Genomic DNA, 21,239 nt, shown 5'->3' with positions numbered 1-21,239 from the left:
GACTGAACTTCTGAGGTCATCAGTCGCCTAGAACTTAGACGAATTAAACCTAACTAACCTAAGGACATCACACACATCCATGCCCGAGGCAGGATTCGAACCTGCGACCGTAGCGGTCGCTCGGCTCCAGACTGTAGCGCCTAGAACCGCACGGCCACTACGGCCGGCCGGAGGGCCCGTGCTACGACCTGCAGTGTTTGACCAGTCTCCAGTCGCCCTAGTATTCTACTCCCCATAACGTCATCAGCATGTGTTCTTTGAGCCATTTTCAACACACAGTCACCATTAGCACGTTTGAAAACGTCTGCACACTTACTTGCTGCACCGTACTCTGACATGCACCAACACACCTGTGCGTATGTGGACTGCTGCCAGCGCCACCGTGCGACGACCGCAGGTCAAACGCACCGCATGGTCATACCCTGAGGTGATTTAAACCAGCAAACCGCCCAACAGAGCACTGTTTCACCCTGTATCACCATTATCCGTAATTTATGAGCATAAGTGTGTGACGGTGGATGAGAAACAGCGTACTGTAATCGATTTTCTAACCGCAGAAAACGTTCCTCCAACTGAAATCCATCAAACAATGACAGATGAGCACAGTGATGAATGTATCGACGTCAGTAATGTGCTGTGTTGGGTTACTCGTGTTCATAATAAAGGAAACGGTTGTGCTAAGCTCAACGTGTGTGACAGAGCCAGGAGTGGCCGAACGTTTACGGCAACCGACGAGACTCATGAGAATCGTGTTGGTGAACTCATCAGAGAAAATCGTCGGATAAGAAAGACACAGATCTCCGGCAAGTGTGGCATTTTGAAACAAGAGCGTCTACAGTCCGTCAGTGCAGAACTGCGGTACAGAAACTGTGTGCACGTTGGGTGCATCGAATGCTCGCTCCTGACGTGAGACAGAGGAGATTTCGCATCTGTCGACAATTTATTTTTGATTTCGAGCGTGAGGGTGATGGTTTTCTTAATAACATTGTGACAGGTGATGAAAGCTGGGTTCACCATTTTGATCCCGAAAATAAGAGTGCATCAACCGGGTTCGACCATAAAGGATCACCGAGTCAAAAAAAAAAAATTAAGATCGTGCCTACAGCAGGCAAAGTCATGCTCTCAGTGTTGTGGCAGTTCAAGGTGTGGTGCGTATCGAATTTGTGCCTAAAGGCACCACCGTCCACTCTCCAAGGTAGTGCGAGACGCTCACAAAACTGAAAGCACGATTTCGAAGAGTTCGTCCAGACATGTAGCACCCTCTTCCTCAGTGTAGCAATGCTAGACCACACGCGAGCGTTGTGACATCTGTAACCATAAAACGCTTTCACTGTCACCGATCGTCCCCTATACAGTCCCCACTTAGCGCCATTCGATTTTTCATCTAACTAAAAGATCTTCGAGGACTTCACTTTGATAGTGATGAAGCGATCCAAGGAGTGGTGCTGTTGTCCCTTCCGGTCGCAGGTTCGGATCCTGCCTCGGGCATGGATGCATCTGATGTCCTTAGGTTAGTTTGGTTTAAGTAGTTCTAAGTTCTAGGCGACTGATGACCTCAGAAGTTAAGTCCCATTGTGCTCAGAGCCATTTGAATCCTTTTGTTGTGGCTCCGTCAACGAAGTCAAACATTTCACTGTGACTGTATCACCGAACTGGTCTTTCGTTGGGAGAAATGTGTTCGTCGCCTTGGCGACTACGTTCGAAAATAAATATGAAGACACGAAGGATAAAGACACAGAGTGATAGTAACGTTCGTCTTATTTAAAAAGCCTGACGGGTTTTTACATAACAAATTCAGAGACATTACTTTTCATCACGACTTAGTAACTTCATTACTGTCGGAAGATCCGCGTGCATTTGTCAGTACTTCAGAGACATAACGAAACATTACCAGAGATCACAGAAGTTTACCATGAAAGCCACCTAATAAATAGTCTAAATCGAAAAATATATGCTTCAGCATGATGATGAAAGCTATAAAAACAGAAAAGAATTACGAAAAGGCATTCCATCGAGTAATAGATCTCCACTTGGAAATGAGCTAATAATCAGGTAAATTTCCCTCCAGAAGGCTCAGCATGGTGATATCACCTTGAAAGTTGTAGAGAAACACATATTAATCAACGAGTAACGGTAGCAGTGTGCGTTTCTTCCTCAGTCAGACTGATAACGGACAAAGTTCTCCTAGCTGTGATTTATTGTCTTTATTATTCACCCCTGCCAATAGTTAACTTAGCCCGTATTTACATGTACCGGACCATACACTGATCAGGCAGAACATTACGACAACCGACCTACTATTGATATAAACTCGTCCAGGAGATAGCAGCGTCACCTCGTGTCTGGCACACGCACGCTGCAAATAGTACCAGTGAGCATGCTGTCCGTGCGTAGAATGGAGAAGGCGCGAGATCTGTCTGAGTTTGATCGAGGGCAGATTGTGATGGCCCGGTGGCTCGGCACAGGCATTTTGAAACTGCACAGCTTGTCGTGTGTTCGAAGAGTGCAATGGTGAGTGTCTTTAAGACGTGGCGAAACCAAGATGAAAACAAGTCCAGACGTCGTGCGGTTGGGTGGCCACCCCTCGTTACAGACGTCGGACGTAGCGGGCTCGGCAGATTAGTAAAACAGAACAGGCGGTTAACTGTGGTGAAACTAATATCAGACTTTAGTACTGGGCAGAGTACAAGTGTGTCTGAACGCACAGTGCACCGAACACTCCAAACGATGGGCCTCCGGCCGCGCGGGATTAGCCGAGCGGTCTAGGGCGCTGTAGTCACGGACTGTGCGGCTCGTCCCGGCGGAGGTTCGAGTCCTCCCTCGGGCATGGGTGTGTGTGTTTGTCCTTAGGGTAATTTAGGTTAAGTAGTGTGTAAGCTTAGGGACTGATGTCCTTAGTAATTGAGTCCCATAAGATTTCTCACACATTTGAACATTAGATTTGATGGGCTTCCGCAGCAGACGCCCCGTGCATGTGCCAATATTAACACCGTGACATCGGCAATTACTACTGAAATGGGCACGTGACTATCGGCAATGGACGTTGGCGCAGAGGCAGAGCGTTGTACGGTCTGATGAATCCCGATGCCTTCTTCATCATGCTGATGGTACGACACGAAAACGTCGCCTTCCATGGCGAACAGCTCTTTGACACCTGTACTGCTGAGCGGAGACAAGCTGGCGACGGCTCCCTTACGCTCTGGGAAACATTCACGTGGGCATCCATGCGTCCAGTGTAGCTCGTGCAAGGCACCATGACGACCAAAGAATATCATACGCGGGTTGAAAACCACGCTCACCTCTTCATGACGATCATGTTTCCCGACGACAGTGGCATTTTTCATCAATATAATGAACCATGTCACAAGACCAGGAGTGTGACGGAGTGGTCCGATTAACGCAGAGCCGGCCGGAGTGGCCGTGCGGTTCTAGGCGCTACAGTCTGGAGCCGAGCGACCGCTCCGGTCGCAGGTTCGAATCCTACCTCGGGCATGGATGTGTGTGATGTCCTTAGGTTAGTTACGTTTAATTCGTTCTAAGTTCTAGGCGATTGATGACTTCAGAAGTTAAGTCGCATAGTGCCCAGAGCCATTTGAACCATTTGATTAACGCAGTGGCGAGTTCCAAATGATTTCCTGTGCCCCCAAGTCGCCAGATCTGAACCCGATCGAACACATCTGGAATGTGACTCAACGTGGCGTCAGAGCTCAACGCCCCCTCCCTGGAATTTACGAGAATTAGGTAACTTGCGTGTGTAGATGGGGTGCAGTTCCGTCCAGTGACCTACCAAGGCCTCGTTGCTTCCATCCCACGACGCGTTGCCGCTATTAGGTAAGTGGTCACAATGTTGTGGCTGATCAGTGTATTTTTCTTCATACATGTTCTGGAACAGAGATTCTATTAAAAAGAATAACTTAATATAAAGGACCTAAACCATTGACAATGCGCACTTACGACTCATTGCATTCATGAAGCGCTCTTATAGACGTACCAAATTCGATCCAACTCCAAGGCAAATTTTGAACTCCTTCGCAGGCCTGTTTAGTGTCTCCACTGCGCACAACGGCTCCCGTGTACAAGTTAACCTACTGTGACCACGGTCATACAGGTGGGGAGTACCTTCATATTTTCCGAATGTAGCTGCGAGAACTATATAGGAATCAGCATACATGACACCGTATATGAAGTTTGTGCGAGAACAGTGAACACGATCTTAAAGGTTTACTGGGCAATGAACAAATGGGATTTTGGAGGGCAGATTGGTACGGTATTGACAATAAAACAAATAATGGAAAATCAGAGAGAGTATAATAAAGAAACCGATTTAGCGTTCATTGATTTTATGATGGCATTCGATAATGACAGAGAGAAACTGTTGAGAACCATGAGGAAGAGAGAATATTCACAACACTTAATAAACTTTTTAAAAGGACTGTAAAAATACACGACTGTAGTATAAACAGGACTCTAACACAAGCCTATGGCCACAAACAAATGAATAAGTCGAGAGTACAGCATTTCACCCACACTTTTCAACATTTATTTATGTGGCGCAATTCGGAAATGAAAGGAGATTTTTAACAGGAGGATTAAGATTAACAGTAATTCTTTTTTACGCAGACGATGCTATACTCCTGGCGGTTAATGAAGATAACCTACAAAGAGCAACACGTTAATTAGGTCAGATTTGTGAAGAGTACCATTAGACGATTGCAGAAAAAAAAGACAAAATCAATGGCTTTCAAAGAGAAATATACGGTAGGGACAAAAATTGTGATCAACGATAGGACAGATCATACATTTTAATTGTTTTGGTTGTGACGTCACATATGAGTACGACGAAGACATAAAGGAGAAATTAACGAAGTCGTGGAGTATATGCAGAGCAATAAATATATGTCTAAAAACTAAAATGACGAAAGAAGAAAGATTGAAAATTTTAAGACAACGGCAATACCAGTGCTTGTTTACGAGAGTGAATCATTAGTTACAAGTAAACGCCAAGCAAGTCAAAGTACAACCAATAGAGATAAGGTTTATAAGAGCAGTAAGTATATGCACAAGAGCCGACAGATTTCGAAATTAGGAAATTAGGGAAGAGCTTAATATATTTAACATCCTCAACAAAATACAGCCGGCCGGGGTGGCCGAGCCGTTCTAGGCGCTACAGTCTGGAACCGCGCGACCGCTACGGTCACAGGTTCAAATCCTGCCTCGGGCATGGATGTGTGTGATGTCCTTAGGTTAGTTAGGTTTAAGTAGTTCTAAGTTCTAGGGGACTGATGACCTCAGAAGTTAAGTCCCATAGTGTTCAAACGGGAATGAACATCTCGATAGAATGAGTGTAGAAAGATTACCTCTCGAGATATAAGAAACTTGGCAGGAGAAGTCAAAGTAGCTGGACAATGAATTAGAGTTTATGAAATGGAAATGTTTTCTGACTCTTAGCTGTCCGGTCATAAATGGAAGTTAATGAAATGCTTTGCCGAACAGACACCATCACACATATAAGAAATAAGAAATAAATTTTCTACGAAATTCAATAGCAAATATTCTAAGTTACATTTCCTTCTCAGTGGAAAACTTCGACTCTCCTTTCTGATGCGATGGTCTTCTGAAATACAGCCACTGTAGAGGTTGTTAACTGTTGATTGTGTCACCTAATGAAAGAAACTCATATTTCGATGTGCCGCGAAGAACGGTTTATCAAGTAAATAGACAGGCACTGTAATTCATTTCACGTTATTTATATTAAGCCAAAAGCCAATATTGTTAACAAAACTGTTACAGTAGGAACAGCAATAAAAAGTTTTGCGTCCTCTCTTCAGCAAGACACACCACAGACTCCTCCCTTTCTGCCCTCCTAAAAAAAAATGCGGCAGTCACATGTCTGTCATCTAACAGCATCTTTGCTGCAGCGCATCGCTTCCTTTCTTATCTTACGTAAGCCTCTTTAGAAACATGTGTTAGTGCTTGAAGTGAAGAGTATGATGACCATTTCTAAATCTCGAACATAATAATTATTTTGCGAGAGCTACGCCAGTAGGAAGTTGACCAGATCCCAACTCGCATCTCAGATCCAGGAGCCTAGAGTCTTCCAACCATCGCAAACTGGCAGCAGCCAAAAGTTGCATTTTCCCCCTCCTGGCAACGAATGGATGCCGCGTTTATACGCGTTGGGTTAGCGGCGAGCAGAGGAGTGCCGCACTGCGCCTAGATATCGCTGGAACAGACGGACGGGTGTTTAATCGCGTATATGTAAAATTAATCGCTTTTGTGTGGCGGGAGCCTGATTTATTCGCCGCCCGAATCCCCTACATCATTCCGGCCGGAGCCGTTCTGTTACAAATGCAGTTATCAGCTAATACAGCCGCTCCACTTTTAATCACATTTGCCGGAGGAGAGGCGGCGCGCAGCTGTCTCCCCGCTTCCGGCTGCTCTTGGCGGATCCCGTGCAGTGCTGCGATGCACCACACCCCGTCTAACCTCTGTCCTAGCTGCACAACCTGCAAGGTTTCGCTTTAATTGCTCTGGACAAAAGGCACAGTACTGCAAGCCTTATTAACTCAACTTTTTTTCAGCTTACATTCTCATTTAATTGTTCCATCCATTTCATTTCTTTTTTTTTTCTCAATACTATTAGTTTGCTACATAAGGTCGTAGCGGTTTTGTTTTGCATGTTGGTATTCCCGTTGCTACGCGTGTATTTATCGATTTTCATCTTTTATGTGTAGTACATTGTGGTATCGATAGCTACGATGCCACGGCGTAGGTGCAAGTTCGTAGGTTGGCACTACGACACCGACGAGAGCGCCCTCTAGCCGGCGCTGTATAGCTCTATCAGCGCCTTAGCACATTGTTTCTATTTCATAGTGGGGAGGCACTACTTGTAACTTTGTAACCTGATGTACAACTTCGCACTTACGTGCTCATCTCTGCCAAAGTTAAGTACATAGTAAAACCGTTTTGATTTGCATTACCAAGTGTTCTATCTCACCTGCCCTCCTAGTTTCCTACATTCAGCCTACCCTCAGTTTTCAGGAGCAGACTCACGCGTCGCCTATCCAGATGGGATACAAAATACACTGTTGCTGTTCGAGTTTACGTATTGTCATACTATCATCTAGAAATAGTGGGTGGAGCTGTGGACGCTATAAAATGCAGTGCCAAGTGGAGAAATCAGAACTTTTCTGACATATTATTCTGTTTGAGTTCAATAGAAAAAAAAGCCCTCCGTCTTCAGGGCACGAGTGGCCTACCGGTACCATCCGACCGCCGTGTCATCCTCGGTGGAGGATGCGGATATGAAGGGCGTGGGGTCAGCACACCGCTCTCCCGGTCGTTATGATGGTATTCTTGACCGAAGCCGCTACTACTCGGTCGAGTAGCTCCTCAATTGTCATCACGAGGCTGAGTGCATCCCGGTAAATGGCAACAGCGAATGGCGGCCCGGATGGTCACCCGTCCAAGTGCCGACCACGTCCGACAGCGCTTAACTTCGGTTATCTCACGGGAACCGGTGTATCCACTGCGGCAAGGCCGTTGCCACGAGTTCAATAGAAGAGTGACAAAAACGGAGGCAGCAAGAAGCATCTGCACCGCGTGTAGGGATAATGCTACTGGACAGAGCAAAGCAACATAATCGTTGTTGTAAGCAGGATCATTTTCACTCCACGTTCTGGAAGATCTTCGAGGTTTGATGAATATCGTTTACTCGCATAAATCTACAATGATCCGCGTCACTGTACTCGACGACGGGCAAATGTGATAAAGTGTGATCATTCCATCATCTTCCGACACTTGCACGCAATGGGAAAGGTTCAGAAAGACGGTATATGGTACCGCATGCTGTAAGCCAAAATCACAAAAATGTGCAAAGATGTGCACCTGTACTTGCTCGTCGTCAATTGCCTTGTAAACAGCACCGACCATTCCCATCCTTTATCGTTACTGGTGACGAGAAACGGCGTCTATATACTAACGAAAAGAAAGGAATGGCTTAGCCTAAACAAAGCAGCAACTCTCCGTACAAAAACCTATGCTCAACCACAAAAGGCAATGTTATGCATCTGGTGGAACAGCGACGGTGTGGTGTACTACTCACTACTTCCCCAATGTGTAACCATCACTGGTGACACTTATTGCCAACAACTGAGACGTCTTGCAAACGCAGTCCAAGAACAACGAGCAAGAAGAATGCGTGAAGTGATGCTACTCCACGATAAGGCCCGTCCGAATTCTGCTAGACTGACAAAAAACACACAGGAGTTATGTTGGGACGTCATTCCGCAGCCACCTTACTCACCCCCTGTTGCGCCGTCCGATTTTCACCTTTCCGCTCCTTATCGAATACCCCTCACGGAACTTTCTTTCCGGATGCTCCGAACGTGCCTCGACAAGTTCTTCGCCTCAAAACCACGTTATTTTCACAGTCGCGGAATCAAAAAGTTACCCCGACATTGGCAGACTGTCGTAAACAGCGAAAGAGAATATATTATTGACGTCTAGAGTCTCTTTCATGTCAATCTGTTGTGTTTCTTAAACTAAAGGAAAAGCTTTACAAACTCACGCCCCAATCCAGTAGCTCCAGTTTCTGTATCAGTGCAGCGGTAGACACAGAAACGTACTGCGTTTTCCATGGAAAATGCACTTGCCCGTGTGTTTATCCACATTTATACTGGTAGTTTCAGTGTACTGCAAATCCTCCCAAAAGGGCGCGAATGTAATCGAGAGCTAGTTCCAAACTGACGTCAAAAAAAACTTACAATAAAAGCCTATAAGAAGTGGTTTCAGAGTAAAGGGGAATTAAAATACTCCATTCCTATCGTCTCCCACTTACTCTACTGCCATCTACATATGTAACCCGTAAGTCACATCATGACGCCTGGTTGTAGAGACTCGGCTCTTTTTGCCTATTTTACACATACCTCTATCAGTTTCCGCAAGCCGGCCGCTGTGGTCGAGCGGATCTAGGCGCTTCAATCCTGAACCACGAGGCTGCTACGGTTGCAGGTTCGAATCCTGCCTCGGGCATGGATGTGTGTGATGTCCTTAGGTTAGTTAGGTTTAAGTAGTTCTGAGTCTATGGGACTGATGACCTCAGATGTTAAGTCCCATAGTGCTTGGAGCCATTTGGACCAGTTTCCGCAAAATCACGGTCAGCCCTAATGAGATACATAATGTAGTTCAACCCGGAAAAGCTGTTTGTAAAACAGGCAGCACTTTACGTGTCAGAAAGGTACATAAAACGTTTCACTGAACCTACTGTATGAAACAAGTTCTGACCTACATGGTTTGTGCTGTATTGACGTAAAATCAGATATCCGCACATAACTTACACTGTCACGTTCAAACACATAGCACGTTCTGTCAAAGGCAGCGAAACTGTGAACTAAATACGGGATCTGCTGCGTAGAGAACCCAGCTTGTAACAGTCAATAAACGTTAAGAAAGTAAAACGATGATGCTCAGTTTTGGTATGTTCACCAATATGCAGTAGTCTGAAGTTCTGAATTACGACTGTATAGCACGCTATACGTAGTTTAATTGTCCATCTGAACAAAGTTGCAGAACTGTCCAAAACAGTCAAAATTTTTGGAAAAGTTGTTCACTGTAGATTTCAATCATTTTGCGAAACACATTTTTGCTAGCACATGTAACTACAGCTGCCCACTATGCGACATCTGATTTCCGACTCCTCGAGACGAGCGCGCGAATTTCTCTGTCCTTCTGAGCTCGCGAACGTTATCTCTTATGACGGTAACAAACTGTCAGCTTTATAGTTTTAAGCCAAAACTCCGCTAACGTATTTCTTTACTAGTAAATAAACTGTAAATAATCTCATTTTCATTTGAGGTATGTGGCTCGCTGGTCGGTTGCACAGCATAGTTCACACACTCATTCGTCGTAATTTAAGACAACGTATTGTGTGTGTATTGAAAGCGGGGACCTAGAAGCGACGGAGAGGCTCCCCCCCACCCCACCCCACCCCCCCCGCGTGGAAGAGTAATTATGGTGTACGCGTGCGTGGAGACAGTGTTTGCGCAGCAATCGCTGACATAGTGTAACTGAGGCGGAATAAGGGGAACCTGCCCGCATTCGCCGAGGCAGATGGAAAACCGCCTTAAAAACCATCCACAGGCTGGCTGGCACACCGGACCTCGACACTAATCTGCCGGGAAGCAGCGTGTTAGACCGTGCGGCTAGCCGGGCTGGCTTAAGTCAAGATAACTCGGGCCTCTTTTAATGTTGCTCACCAAAAGGATCTTTTGGAAGCTAATACTAAGAAGTCACAAAATCATAAAGTCAGTTAGGCATATAAAACGCCTTTACACGTGTTAACATAAGAAGGAGTTTAAAACAAGAAAAATTTACAACACCAGTCCCCAATCTATCTCAGAGACCAAAGCTATCTCGAGCCAGACAAAATGAAAGAAACAAATTAAAGTGCAAGAAACATACTTTAAATGTAATGCTTTACCGATATAGATGGCAAAGGGCCGTTAATGTAATCAGAGTCTTCACTGATGGATAAGCCTTACCTCTATAGATGGTGGTATTTAGCATAACCTTTTAGCCACCAAGAAATACATCAAAGTCTTAAGCTTACACAGTAGGTTCTAAAGCAATTCAAACACATATTAAAAATGACCTCTAAAATCATACAGTTTCATTTTACGAAAAATACATACCTCTAGAAAATAATAAATAAGATGCAATAGATATTAAAACTATCCCTAAGTACTAATTAATAATCCAAGTTTGCTTCACAACTTGACCCATAAAACCTCATAATTGCCAAAATCACATAATAAGCTAAATACACACCAATGCACTCTGAATAAACGGTATGGTAACGTCCCATCAAATTAAACTGAAACATAACTCACAATATACATAATCCGGGAAGCGAGTAAGCAGACAGGTAAATAACACCGACAGTTGCACAAGAAGTGCTGTCCAGTCCAGGCACTTAAAATTTCAGTTAGAGCCGGGTTCGATTCCCGGATGTATCAGGGATTTTCTCCGCCAGGGGACTGGGTGTTTGTGTTGTCCTCATCATCATTCGAGACTTGAGGAGACTGGAAATGGAAAGATTGGGAACTTGTACGGGCGCTGATGACCACGATGTTGAGGACCCCAGAAACCATCATCATCGGCTCTTACTAATTCCCTGTGAGCGCGCAGGGTATGTTTTCCAAGTCGCCAAGACAACGATAACTCAAGAGACACTATATGTCGTGTAACTTGGCCACAGACGTGAGAGGCAAATTCGTCGCTGAACAGTACTGCATTGTGGTAGTCGTTGTTTTCGTCTATACGACGCGACATTTCAGCAGAAAAATCACATCGTCTGCGGTGATCCTCTGGCCTAATGGGAAGCAAAGTTTGGAGTTTGTAGCATCCAACCAGAGACGTTTGCGCACAATGTCGAGCACCGTCGAACGAAGGACGGCTACTTCCCTACCAGTTTGTTTAATGGGTTTACACGAGCTTCTAGCGAGTGCTTCGCGCACACGTTCCACGGTGTCTTCATTCATGTGCATTTTAGGATGTTTTCCAGCATTTAAAATCAATATTCCCGTTTGTCAAAGAGCTCTGTCCCACTGATAAATGGATATACGTGTGGGAGGATCCACGTTCCATTCTCTCTTGTACGCCGCTGAACACGTGTTGCAGATTTTAACTCTGCTGACCATAATACACGTTGCACCATTCGTTGTGGCGTCTACATGTTGACAGAACTACGTCTGCCTGCTGCACAGTAAACATCTGTGCACACGCGCCGTACAATTCAGTCCTCCTGATGGAATGGTGAAGAACATCGCAGAGTGTGGCTCTATCCACTGCATATTTACCCAACAGCTAAGATGTCGAGTTTATTTATTATAAGCATTTATCTGTGTATTCTCCTAGCTCGGACACCTTGTATTTTACATTAAATGTATTCGCAGCCGCGAATATGGACAACCATCAGCTGTGTTTTGGAATGACGACAGTGAAAATTTGTGACAGACCGGGACTCGAATGCGCGAGTGGTCGCCTTACTATCTGGCTATCCGAGTACGACTTTCGACCAGACCCAAATGGAAGTTTGTCGCCAATCATGTCTCTACAACCTATACTGATACGTCCATTATGTATATTCCCGTACACGGGAGACATTTTAATTGAAATTCGCTTGCCCGGTGTCGGCATGTCCAAAGGAACCTTGCATCGTAAATCAATATAACACAGGTACTGTAATATCGTATTTATCCGTCGACTCCGTGCAAGTGACTCAAGTACAATGTCTCCTCTATACGGGTATATACACAATGGATGTACGAGTACAGTTTGTAAACACATGATTGACGACATATGGAAGTTTTGGTCGGGCCGTCACTCGTGCTTGGACAGCCAAACGGTAATGCACCTCTCGCTATAAGCGGGGAATCCTGGTTCGAGGCCCGGTCGGTCACAAGTATTCGTTGTCATCATTCCATTCTACAGGCGATAATTGTCCATATTCGATACTGCGAATACATTTAATGTATCCAGAATGAGATTTTCACTCTGCAGCGGAGTGTGCGCTGATATGAAACTTCCTGGCAGATTAAAACTGTGTGCCGGACCGAGACTCGAATTCGGGACCTTTGCCTTTCGCGGGCAAGTGCTCTACCATCTGAGCTACCCTAGCCCGACTCACGCCCCGTTCTTGTAGCTGTACTTCTGCCAGCACCTCGCCTCCTACCTTTCAAACTTTACAGAAGCTCTCCTGCGAACCTTTCAGAACTAGCACTCCTGAAAGAAAGGATATTGCGGAGACATGCCTTAGCCACAGTCTGGGGGATGTTTCCAGAATGAGATTTTCACTCTGCGGCGGAGTGTGCGCTGATGTGAAACTTCCTGGCGTATTAAAACTGTGTGCCGGACCGAGACTCGAACTCGGGACCTTTGCCTTTCGCGGGAAAGTGCTAGAGTGGTAGAGCACTTGCCCGCGAAAGGCAAAGGTCCCGAGTTCGAGTCTCGGTCCGGTCCATAGTCTTAATCTGCCAGGAAGTTTCACATTTAATGTATTTCATAAGAGCTGTAGTATCCGCAGTGCCTGTTCCTGCGGACGTACATGTCCGTAGGAACTTTGCATCGTAAATCGGAGTAACACAGGCACTTCAATATCGTACCTTGTATTTTGTTTCAAGGCGAGTAAAAAAATATTACATTCTTTCAAGCAGAAAACCTACTCAAATCAGGAGGAAAGTATAAAGTGTACAATGAAATCGATCTGTTGTTCAGAAACTTTCTTAATTGGCGAGGGAGAAGGTCGAGTGATATAGTGTTCTTATCCAGACGGAATCTTGCTTGTTAGAGAGGCAGACTGTTCGGTACAGGCGCGCCGATACAATAAAAGGGCTACTGTTGTTGATGCTGCTGCTGCTGCAGCAGTTCCAGCGACGCGGCTTCGCCATGTATCGGGCAGAGTGGCAGTTTCTTTTTGAAGAGGAATGCCGGACCGCCCTCCGCTGCGGTGGAGACGTGCAGCGAACGCGGGGGCAGACAAATGCCCGTATCTCTCTGCGTGTGGCGCCTGCTAAACCCTCCCTTGTGGAAGAAGCTCGCCTCCGTAGAGGGACCGTCGCCTGTCTTTGGGACCGGGCGGTGGGCGATGGGCGCTGCAAAGAATTACTGCGACGGCCGGGACAGAGAAGCGAGACGGACCAGCTTACGTGGCTAGAATACCGCGCGGCCCCTGCGGATATCAGCTGCGGGGGGCCGGCAGAAGCCGTAGTTCGCGGTGCTGACCGCCCTACGTCGAGGGCGTCGTATATGGCTAGAAAGAGAGCTGCACCCTAAAAAAGGCACAGAAGTGGAATGACGCCCAGCATACACTATGGAAACGATGTTGTTAATGGTATCTCTACCGAACCATATAAATTTCATACTGGCAACAAAACACTGAGGTGACAGGGGGCATGGGATAACGATATACGCATAAATGGTGGTAGTATCGCGTCTTGTTGTTGTGGTCTTCAGTCCAGAGACTGGTTCGATGCAGCTCTCCATGCTACTCTATCCTGTGCAAGCTTCTTTATCTCCCAGTACCTACTGCAACCTACATCCTTCTGAATCTGCTTAGTGTATTCATCTCTTGGTCTCCCTCTACGATTTTTACCCTCCACGCTGCCCTCCAATACTAAATTGGTGATCCCTTGATGCCTCAGAATTTGCCCTATCAACCTATCCCTTCTTCTAGTCAAGTTATGCCACAAATTTCTCTTCTCTCCAATTCTGTTCAATACCTCCTCATTAGTTATGTGATCTACCCATCTAATCTTCAGCATTCTTCTGTAGCACCACATTTCGAAAGCTTCTATTATCTCCTTGTCCAAACTATTTATCGTCCACGTTTCACTTCCATACATGGCTACGCTCCATACAAATACTTTCAGAAACGACTTCCTGACACTTAAATCTATACTCGATGTTAACAAATTTCTCTTCTTCAGAAACACTTTCCTTGCCATTGCCAGTCTACATTTTATATCCTCTCTACTTCGACCAACATCAGTTATTTTGCTCCCCAAATAGGAAAACTCATTTATTACTTTAAGCGTCTCATTTCCCAATCTAATTCCCTCAGCATCACCCGACTTAATTCGACTACATTCCATTGTTCTCGTTTTGCTTTTGTTGATGTTCATCTTATATCCTCCTTTCAAGACACTATCCATTCCGTTCAACTGCTCTTCCAAGTCCTTTGTTGTTTCTGACAGAATTACAATGTCATCGGCGAACCTCAAAGTTTTTATTTCTTCTCCATGGATTTTAATTCCTACTCCGAATTTTTCTTTTGTTTCTTTTACTACTTGCTCAATATACAGATTGAAATACACCGGGGATAGGCTACAACCCTGTCTCACTCTCTTCCCAACCACTGCTTCCCTTTCATGCTCCTCGACTCTTATAACTGCCATCTGATTTCTGTACAAAATGTAAATAGCCTTTCGCTCCCTGTATTTTATCCCTGCCACCTTCAGAATTTGAAAGAGAGTATTCCAGTCAACATTGTCAAAAGCGTACGAAGTATAAAAGAGCAGTGCATTGGTGGGGCTGTCATTTGCGCTCGAGTGGTTCATGTGAAAACGTTTCCTGCGTGATTATTACCGCCTAGACGGGGATTAACAGACTTTGAGTGCGAAATGGTAGTTGGAGCTACATGCACGGGACACTCCATTTCGGAAATTGTTAGGGAACTCAGCATTTCTAAATCCACAGTATAACGAATGTGCCGAGAATATCAAATATCTGGCGTACCTCTCACCACGGACAACGCAGTGGCCGACGGCCTACACTTAACGACCGAGAGCGATGGCGTTTGCGTAGATTTGTCAGTGCTAACAGACAAACAATACTGCGTGAAATAACCTCAAAAATCAATGAGTGATATGCGACGACAGGATCCGTTTGGACAGTGCGGCGAAATTTGACGTTAATGGGCTATGGCATAATAGATATAGATATAAAAAGCAACCTAATACTGTCAAAAAGTGTATTCCTGGCCAAGAGATGTTTACTAGTAACTGATAATGGCTTTAATTTCAGGAAGAAATTTCTGGGAATGTACATTTGAAGCACAGCATTATAGGTAGTGAAACACGGACTGTTGGAATAGCGGAACAAATGAGAACCGAAGCCTTTGATATGTGCTGCTACAGAAGAATGTTGAAAATTAGGTAGACTGAAAAGGTGAGGAATGATGAGGTTCTCCGCAGAATAGACGAGGAAAAAAATGTATGGAGAGAACTGACAAAATGAAGGGACGGGCTGGTAGGACACCGGTAAGGACATGAGGGAATAACGGTCGTGGTGCTAGAGGGAGCTGTAGAGGGAAACAATTGTAGGGAAAGGCAGAGATTGGAATACATCCAGCAAATAAGTGAAGACGTAGATTACAAGTGCTACTCTTAGATGGAAATATTGACACAGGAAAGGGACTCGTGGCGGGCCGAGTCAAACAAGTGAGAAAGCTGATGACCCAGAAAAAAATATTCCCTAGTAGTAGTACAGCATGTTTTCCACTATTTAAAGACCGTTAATTTATGGGTAATCTTAAATTTAAAAACGGTACTGATATGGCGCGCGCCGCTATCCTGTGACCTTGTTTAGGGTGCACGATACAATCGATTATAGTTCGCTGTTCTGGTGCGGGTGGCGCTCCGGTGGTGATTTGCTATTACGTCTCTCGCGTGTGTTTACGGTGGCCGGCGGAAAGCGAGAGGGTAGTCGGTTTCCGGGTATTGCACGGAACGTGCAGTTCACTCTGCCTGACCTGCTGCTGACTAGCGCTAAGGTTGTAGTGCCTCGCAATATGAGCCGAGTGGTCTGGGGCGGAGGCGACTCGCCGCTGTGCTGGCCATGTCGTGGCGATTAATTGGAGTCGGCGTACTTGCTCTGCCTGCCTGCCTGTCTGATGTGGAGGTCCGGTGGGGTCCTATGATACTCTGGCCCGGAGACAAATAGTTGCTAAATTTTGGAGTCGTCTGCCGGGTTAGGGTGTGGGCTCGTTTGGCTCGTCAGATTTTCCGCTGGAAGCTCCAGCAGCGGTTTCTGAACTTCATTCTGGTGTGCGACGGCATTGTTGGAAGTTTTTGCTGTGTGTGTGTGTGGCACGTTACGATATTTGTTGGTACTAATTTATTTGCTCAACTGGAATATCTTTTGGTTATCCAGCTGAGTGGGTCGTTGCCCACCCGGTCTTCTCAGCGTTACCTTTGGTGGTGCCTATTTGTTTCTTTTTGAAGGAATTCACGCAGGTGGTTTCTTTTGCCTGCCCGGAGTTGCGTTCATGTATGGTATATTTGGCATTTGATGTGTTAGGTAAAGTCTGCCTAATAAAGGCGGTTTTGGACAGTATATGCATAGTGAATTACTGCTCCTTGGTATATGTGGTCTTCTGGGACCTGAACAAAACGATCTCGTCAATTTGGGGTGTGTAACAGCATTTAGTGGTATGTTCTGCATTTTTATCTCACTGTGTTATTATTAACTTGGTGGAATAGTCGCATTTGGTGTCGTTAAGGCACTTCTAAGATTGTGATTTGACTATTCGTGTGCGCTTGGCTTTCATTGTTTTGTTTTAAGAAGCGATAATTGATTATTAAGATTTGTGTGTGTTGGCTTCCGGCACTTGTTAAGAGCGCCCGAGTTAACGGCGCCGTGGTTATCATATGCTGTCGGGATGCTATATTGTTATTTGATTTCTTAATTTTATCTTGTGTTGATATTATCTGTAGTGTGTAACAGAACATAACCAAGGTGCGTAAGTGATGGGCAGTTGTCTGATGTCGGGGAGCTCTCAGCGGTTTATTTCGGGGACCGTTTCTAGTGGGAAGGTTCCTAAGTGTTGTGAGCTCGCTCGTCTGTAATTGCGTTGGGAGTTGCCCTTGCCCTTTGGTTGCATCAAATTATTATTTTGTTATTATATTTATTGGTTGCGTGTTGCGCTTCTTTGATTTTATGGTGCCAAGTTGCCATTATATTATTATTTTTTAGTTTATTACTGCTCTTAATGTTTTCCGATTTTATGGTGCCAAGTTTCATTATCATTCTTAGAGGTTGTTGTAAATGATCTTAAGTTGTATTGCCAAGTTAACTTATTATTGGATTTTGTCTCTTGGGTAAACTCTAAAAGAACTATTGTAAAAGGTTCTTTGATTTTATGGTGGCAAGCCGCCGTTATTGTTTTTAAAGCTCATTCTTTTAACCATTTGTTAAGTTCTGTATGTTATATGAATTTGTTGTTTTTTAAAAGGGTTTAGTATTGGCAATTTGATAAATTGTGTACAGAGTCTGCTGTTTGGGTATTATTGGGTAGAAATCCTTGAATAGTTGTCCTATAAGAACACAAATTCCAGGTACCGTATAACAGGCCGCTTCCTCGTACATCCTTTTCAGCTTCGCTATTGGATCTGACTACCTCCGAACCGAACACCAGGAACCGTAGCTTTCGAGCAGGCCAGGCTACGGGAAGGGAACCAGAACTGGGAGAAAGGCTGCAACGGCGAATGAAGAATATGAAAAAAAATAGCCCCTATGAGAACCTAGCCACGTTATAGAGCACTCTCCGAAATTGGGCGATCCACTGGGTACATAGTGTTCGACATAGCCCTCCGGTCGGCCGCTGTTAAGTGACGTAACGTGAGGAGGAGGGCGGCATTCCGAGGGCGTCCCACTCGCTCCAGGGGACGGCGGAGCGCCGCAGCCTCGCAACGACCTCCGTGACGTCACCAGGGCAGGCAGTACAATATTCTCGCACGGCCTCCTGCGCTGGCAATTGCGCCGCCTGGCCGCCGCCACTGAATTTTAATTTAATGGGACGCGAGCGCCGCCCCCACTGCCGTCTCCGCCGCCAGCACGCCCACCCGTTGCCGACTCAACGGCCTTAAAAGTGCGGAGGGGCAGCGGGCCGACTTCCTCGCGGACGGTCCCCGTAATTTCCTCCTTCCCATCCTCGCCCTTCTTTTTCTGTTCAGAGGGCGGGGGCGGTGAGGGGACAGGGAAAGGGGGGGGGGTAGGAGGAGAGGCGGAGGCGTCGGCGACGGCATCGGTAGCGGCGTCGGTGCGAGCAGCGGACCGCGGCGGTCGGCCTTCTGCTGCGCTCGCGACACAGGCAAGCACACCAGCTCTCGGGTTAAATTGGAAATGTCAATTTAAGTGCCGCTTGCTCTCCGCAAGGAGACAGCGTAAAATATTCACGACGCCGACGAGAAAGGAGTGCCAGCACCGGCGCGCTCCCTTGCAGCAGGGGGCTGGAGGTTTGTTTTTTCTGAGAAGTGACGCCGAGTCGGCGGCTGGGGCCTCCGTGTCCGCCCCAGCCCGCCCTGGGCTGCGCGCAGACCGCCGCGTCTCCCCTGCTAGCTCAGCAGATGCGACAGACCAGCAGCGGCGCACTCGAGACCTTCTTACTCGACGGCGAATTCGCCGCATCCCAAGTCGTCGCGCCAATTAGCGTCATCGGATCTGGAACACTACTAGGACATAGAACCAAACATCTAAGTCAACCGTAGTAACACTGAACCGTGATTTATTTTCAAAGAATATTCTTAAGAATTTATTTTGTTTACTAGCGATTCATCAAGAGCATTAACACATTTAGTCACACTATGTAAGCATGGAAGCAGTTGCCAGGGAATAACTGATGAAATTATAACCAAATTCCTTTTAACAAATGGGAATTTCATTCACTTTCATAGTACCTAAAAGCATTTTTTTAAAAAGAAATAGATTTAAAATTATAATCAAAGTACCCACTAAATATCAAAGTTACAATTTATTCAGAGGCAGAAAGAAACAATTTTTGAGTGTATGAGCTTTCGGGCAGAGAACCTTGCCACTCCCTTTTGATACGGCCGTAGTTACGACCGCTCACAACAGCCTCTGAAAGACTACACTGGTGCAAATCTGCAACACACCAGATAACTTTAAACTAAGAGTTTTAACAATTTACACAAGCACACAAACTATTCACCCCTCGTAGGAGGGATGGAAATGGGACAAAACACTAAAAATTGAAATATTAACCTTGCCACCGAAGGTGCAACTTGATTCTAACTTCTAAGAAAAGTCTTACGGAGAAAGGATGGTAACTTTACATACTAAAATGATCATTTAAATAAAAGCCCATGAAATGCAACCTTATATAAAATTCTACGAGGTTGGCCAAACAATAGTTAAGATGCTCTACAGTACACAGATACCGCCTCTCAAGATCATAGGCAATAATATCAAAGTTTCCAAAGATCAAATGGTTCAAATGGCTCTGAGCACTATGAGACTCAACATCCTAGGTCATCAGTCCCCTAGAACTTAGAACTACTTAAACCTAACTAACCTAAGGACATCACACACATCCATGCCCGAGGCAGGATTCGAACCTGCGACCGTAGCAGCCCCGCGGCTCCGGACTGCAGCGCTAGAACCGCACGGCCACCGCGGCCGGCTTCCAAAGATCAAAACATATTTCAGGTATATTAGGCCGTTACACTCCAAGCAATAAATTCGTTAGTACACCAAATCAGACAAACATGACAGAGGCAGCTACTACCGTAAGGTAGATTGATAGGGAGATTACCGAACAACCCGAACCGCTGCTTACTCTAACCCGCCCCTACTCCACAAGGGGAAAACGGGCCACCCAATTTATAAACAACCACGTTCCCGCGGGTGGACAAACGGAGAAGAATGGTCGGACGAATCCAAAGCAAAACGGCTGATCTCACCAAGAAAACAAGTAGAATGTAACAAGAGTAAATCAAACAATATATCACCAATCACTTAACTTCTAATAAACTGCGATTTCTCCGGAAGACCTGGCGCAGCACCCCCAAATCGCTCTCCCGAACCGTCCGCTGCCAGCCGCTTCAACGGACGCAGGAAGGCGCGCCGATCTCCCGTCTCACGGCGTCGCTGCTCGCATCGGCCAGACTGATGTCGCGGGTTGACTCCTGTTGCTCTCGTGTCGACCGCGAAGTCACTACCCATCGCTACACGGCGCGGCCCACTGGACTGACGTGGCGACCTCACATGCTCCGACGCTCAACACGGACAAGTCATCTTGTGTTCCAGTGCGCGACCGACCAACCGATCGATTCGACCGCCAATGACCATAGCCTGAGCAAACTCGAGCAGACTGGCGGCCTAACGCGCAGACTCAGATGCAGAACTAAGCCCCGACCGGGCGACCACTCGCTGAGTTCTCTTACTGGCGGAGTGGAAAGACTCTCATTTTGCCGGCTTTAAAGGTTGATCCGAACGACAGACAGACACTAACTGCCTAACAATTGTGTACGAGAGACAGACTAGCAACCTGGGGACGAGAGACTGACTCAGACTGACTCACTGTCGAGCTCATAGCGCCTCTTAAATGCACGTGAACGGGCAAACCTTTCCCCTTTCCCACCAGAGGGAGACACCAAAGTTGCGATTGCCACAGCGGCGCCACCGCGAGAAACGGAGGGCGACTGCTTCACACTACGCGCTGCGGCGCGCTCTTCAAAACAGCAATTTTTACCACGGCTCAAATACCAAATCAGTTCTGAGCTTGTAGGAAACAAGCTTCGGTGAGAGTCTGTCTTTAACTCAAAACAACAGTAGAATCGGGTTTCCAGCCGCCTCGAGTAATTAAAATTACACGGGCTGTGTGTCACGCACTCCTTTATTTGTTCACGTCTACAATAAACCAACTATTTAAACTAATAAGT

General features: G+C 46.0%; 1 protein-coding gene across 1 annotated transcript in view; it reads left to right on the top strand.

The window, feature by feature from the left end:
• LOC126456183 (progesterone receptor-like) overlaps positions 1 to 18,988 on the top strand; it is a 183,500-nt gene extending 164,512 nt beyond the window's left edge. The window contains exon 4 of the mRNA XM_050091936.1: positions 18,715 to 18,988. Within this exon, the coding sequence (XP_049947893.1) occupies positions 18,715 to 18,988 (274 nt within the window). The remainder of the gene's footprint in view (positions 1 to 18,714) is intronic.
• Positions 18,989 to 21,239: the final 2,251 nt, after the last annotated feature.

This window comes from Schistocerca serialis, chromosome 2 (genome assembly GCF_023864345.2).
Source record: "Schistocerca serialis cubense isolate TAMUIC-IGC-003099 chromosome 2, iqSchSeri2.2, whole genome shotgun sequence".
Lineage (NCBI taxonomy): Eukaryota > Metazoa > Arthropoda > Insecta > Orthoptera > Acrididae > Schistocerca > Schistocerca serialis.
This window is presented reverse-complemented; position numbering and strand designations above follow the sequence as displayed.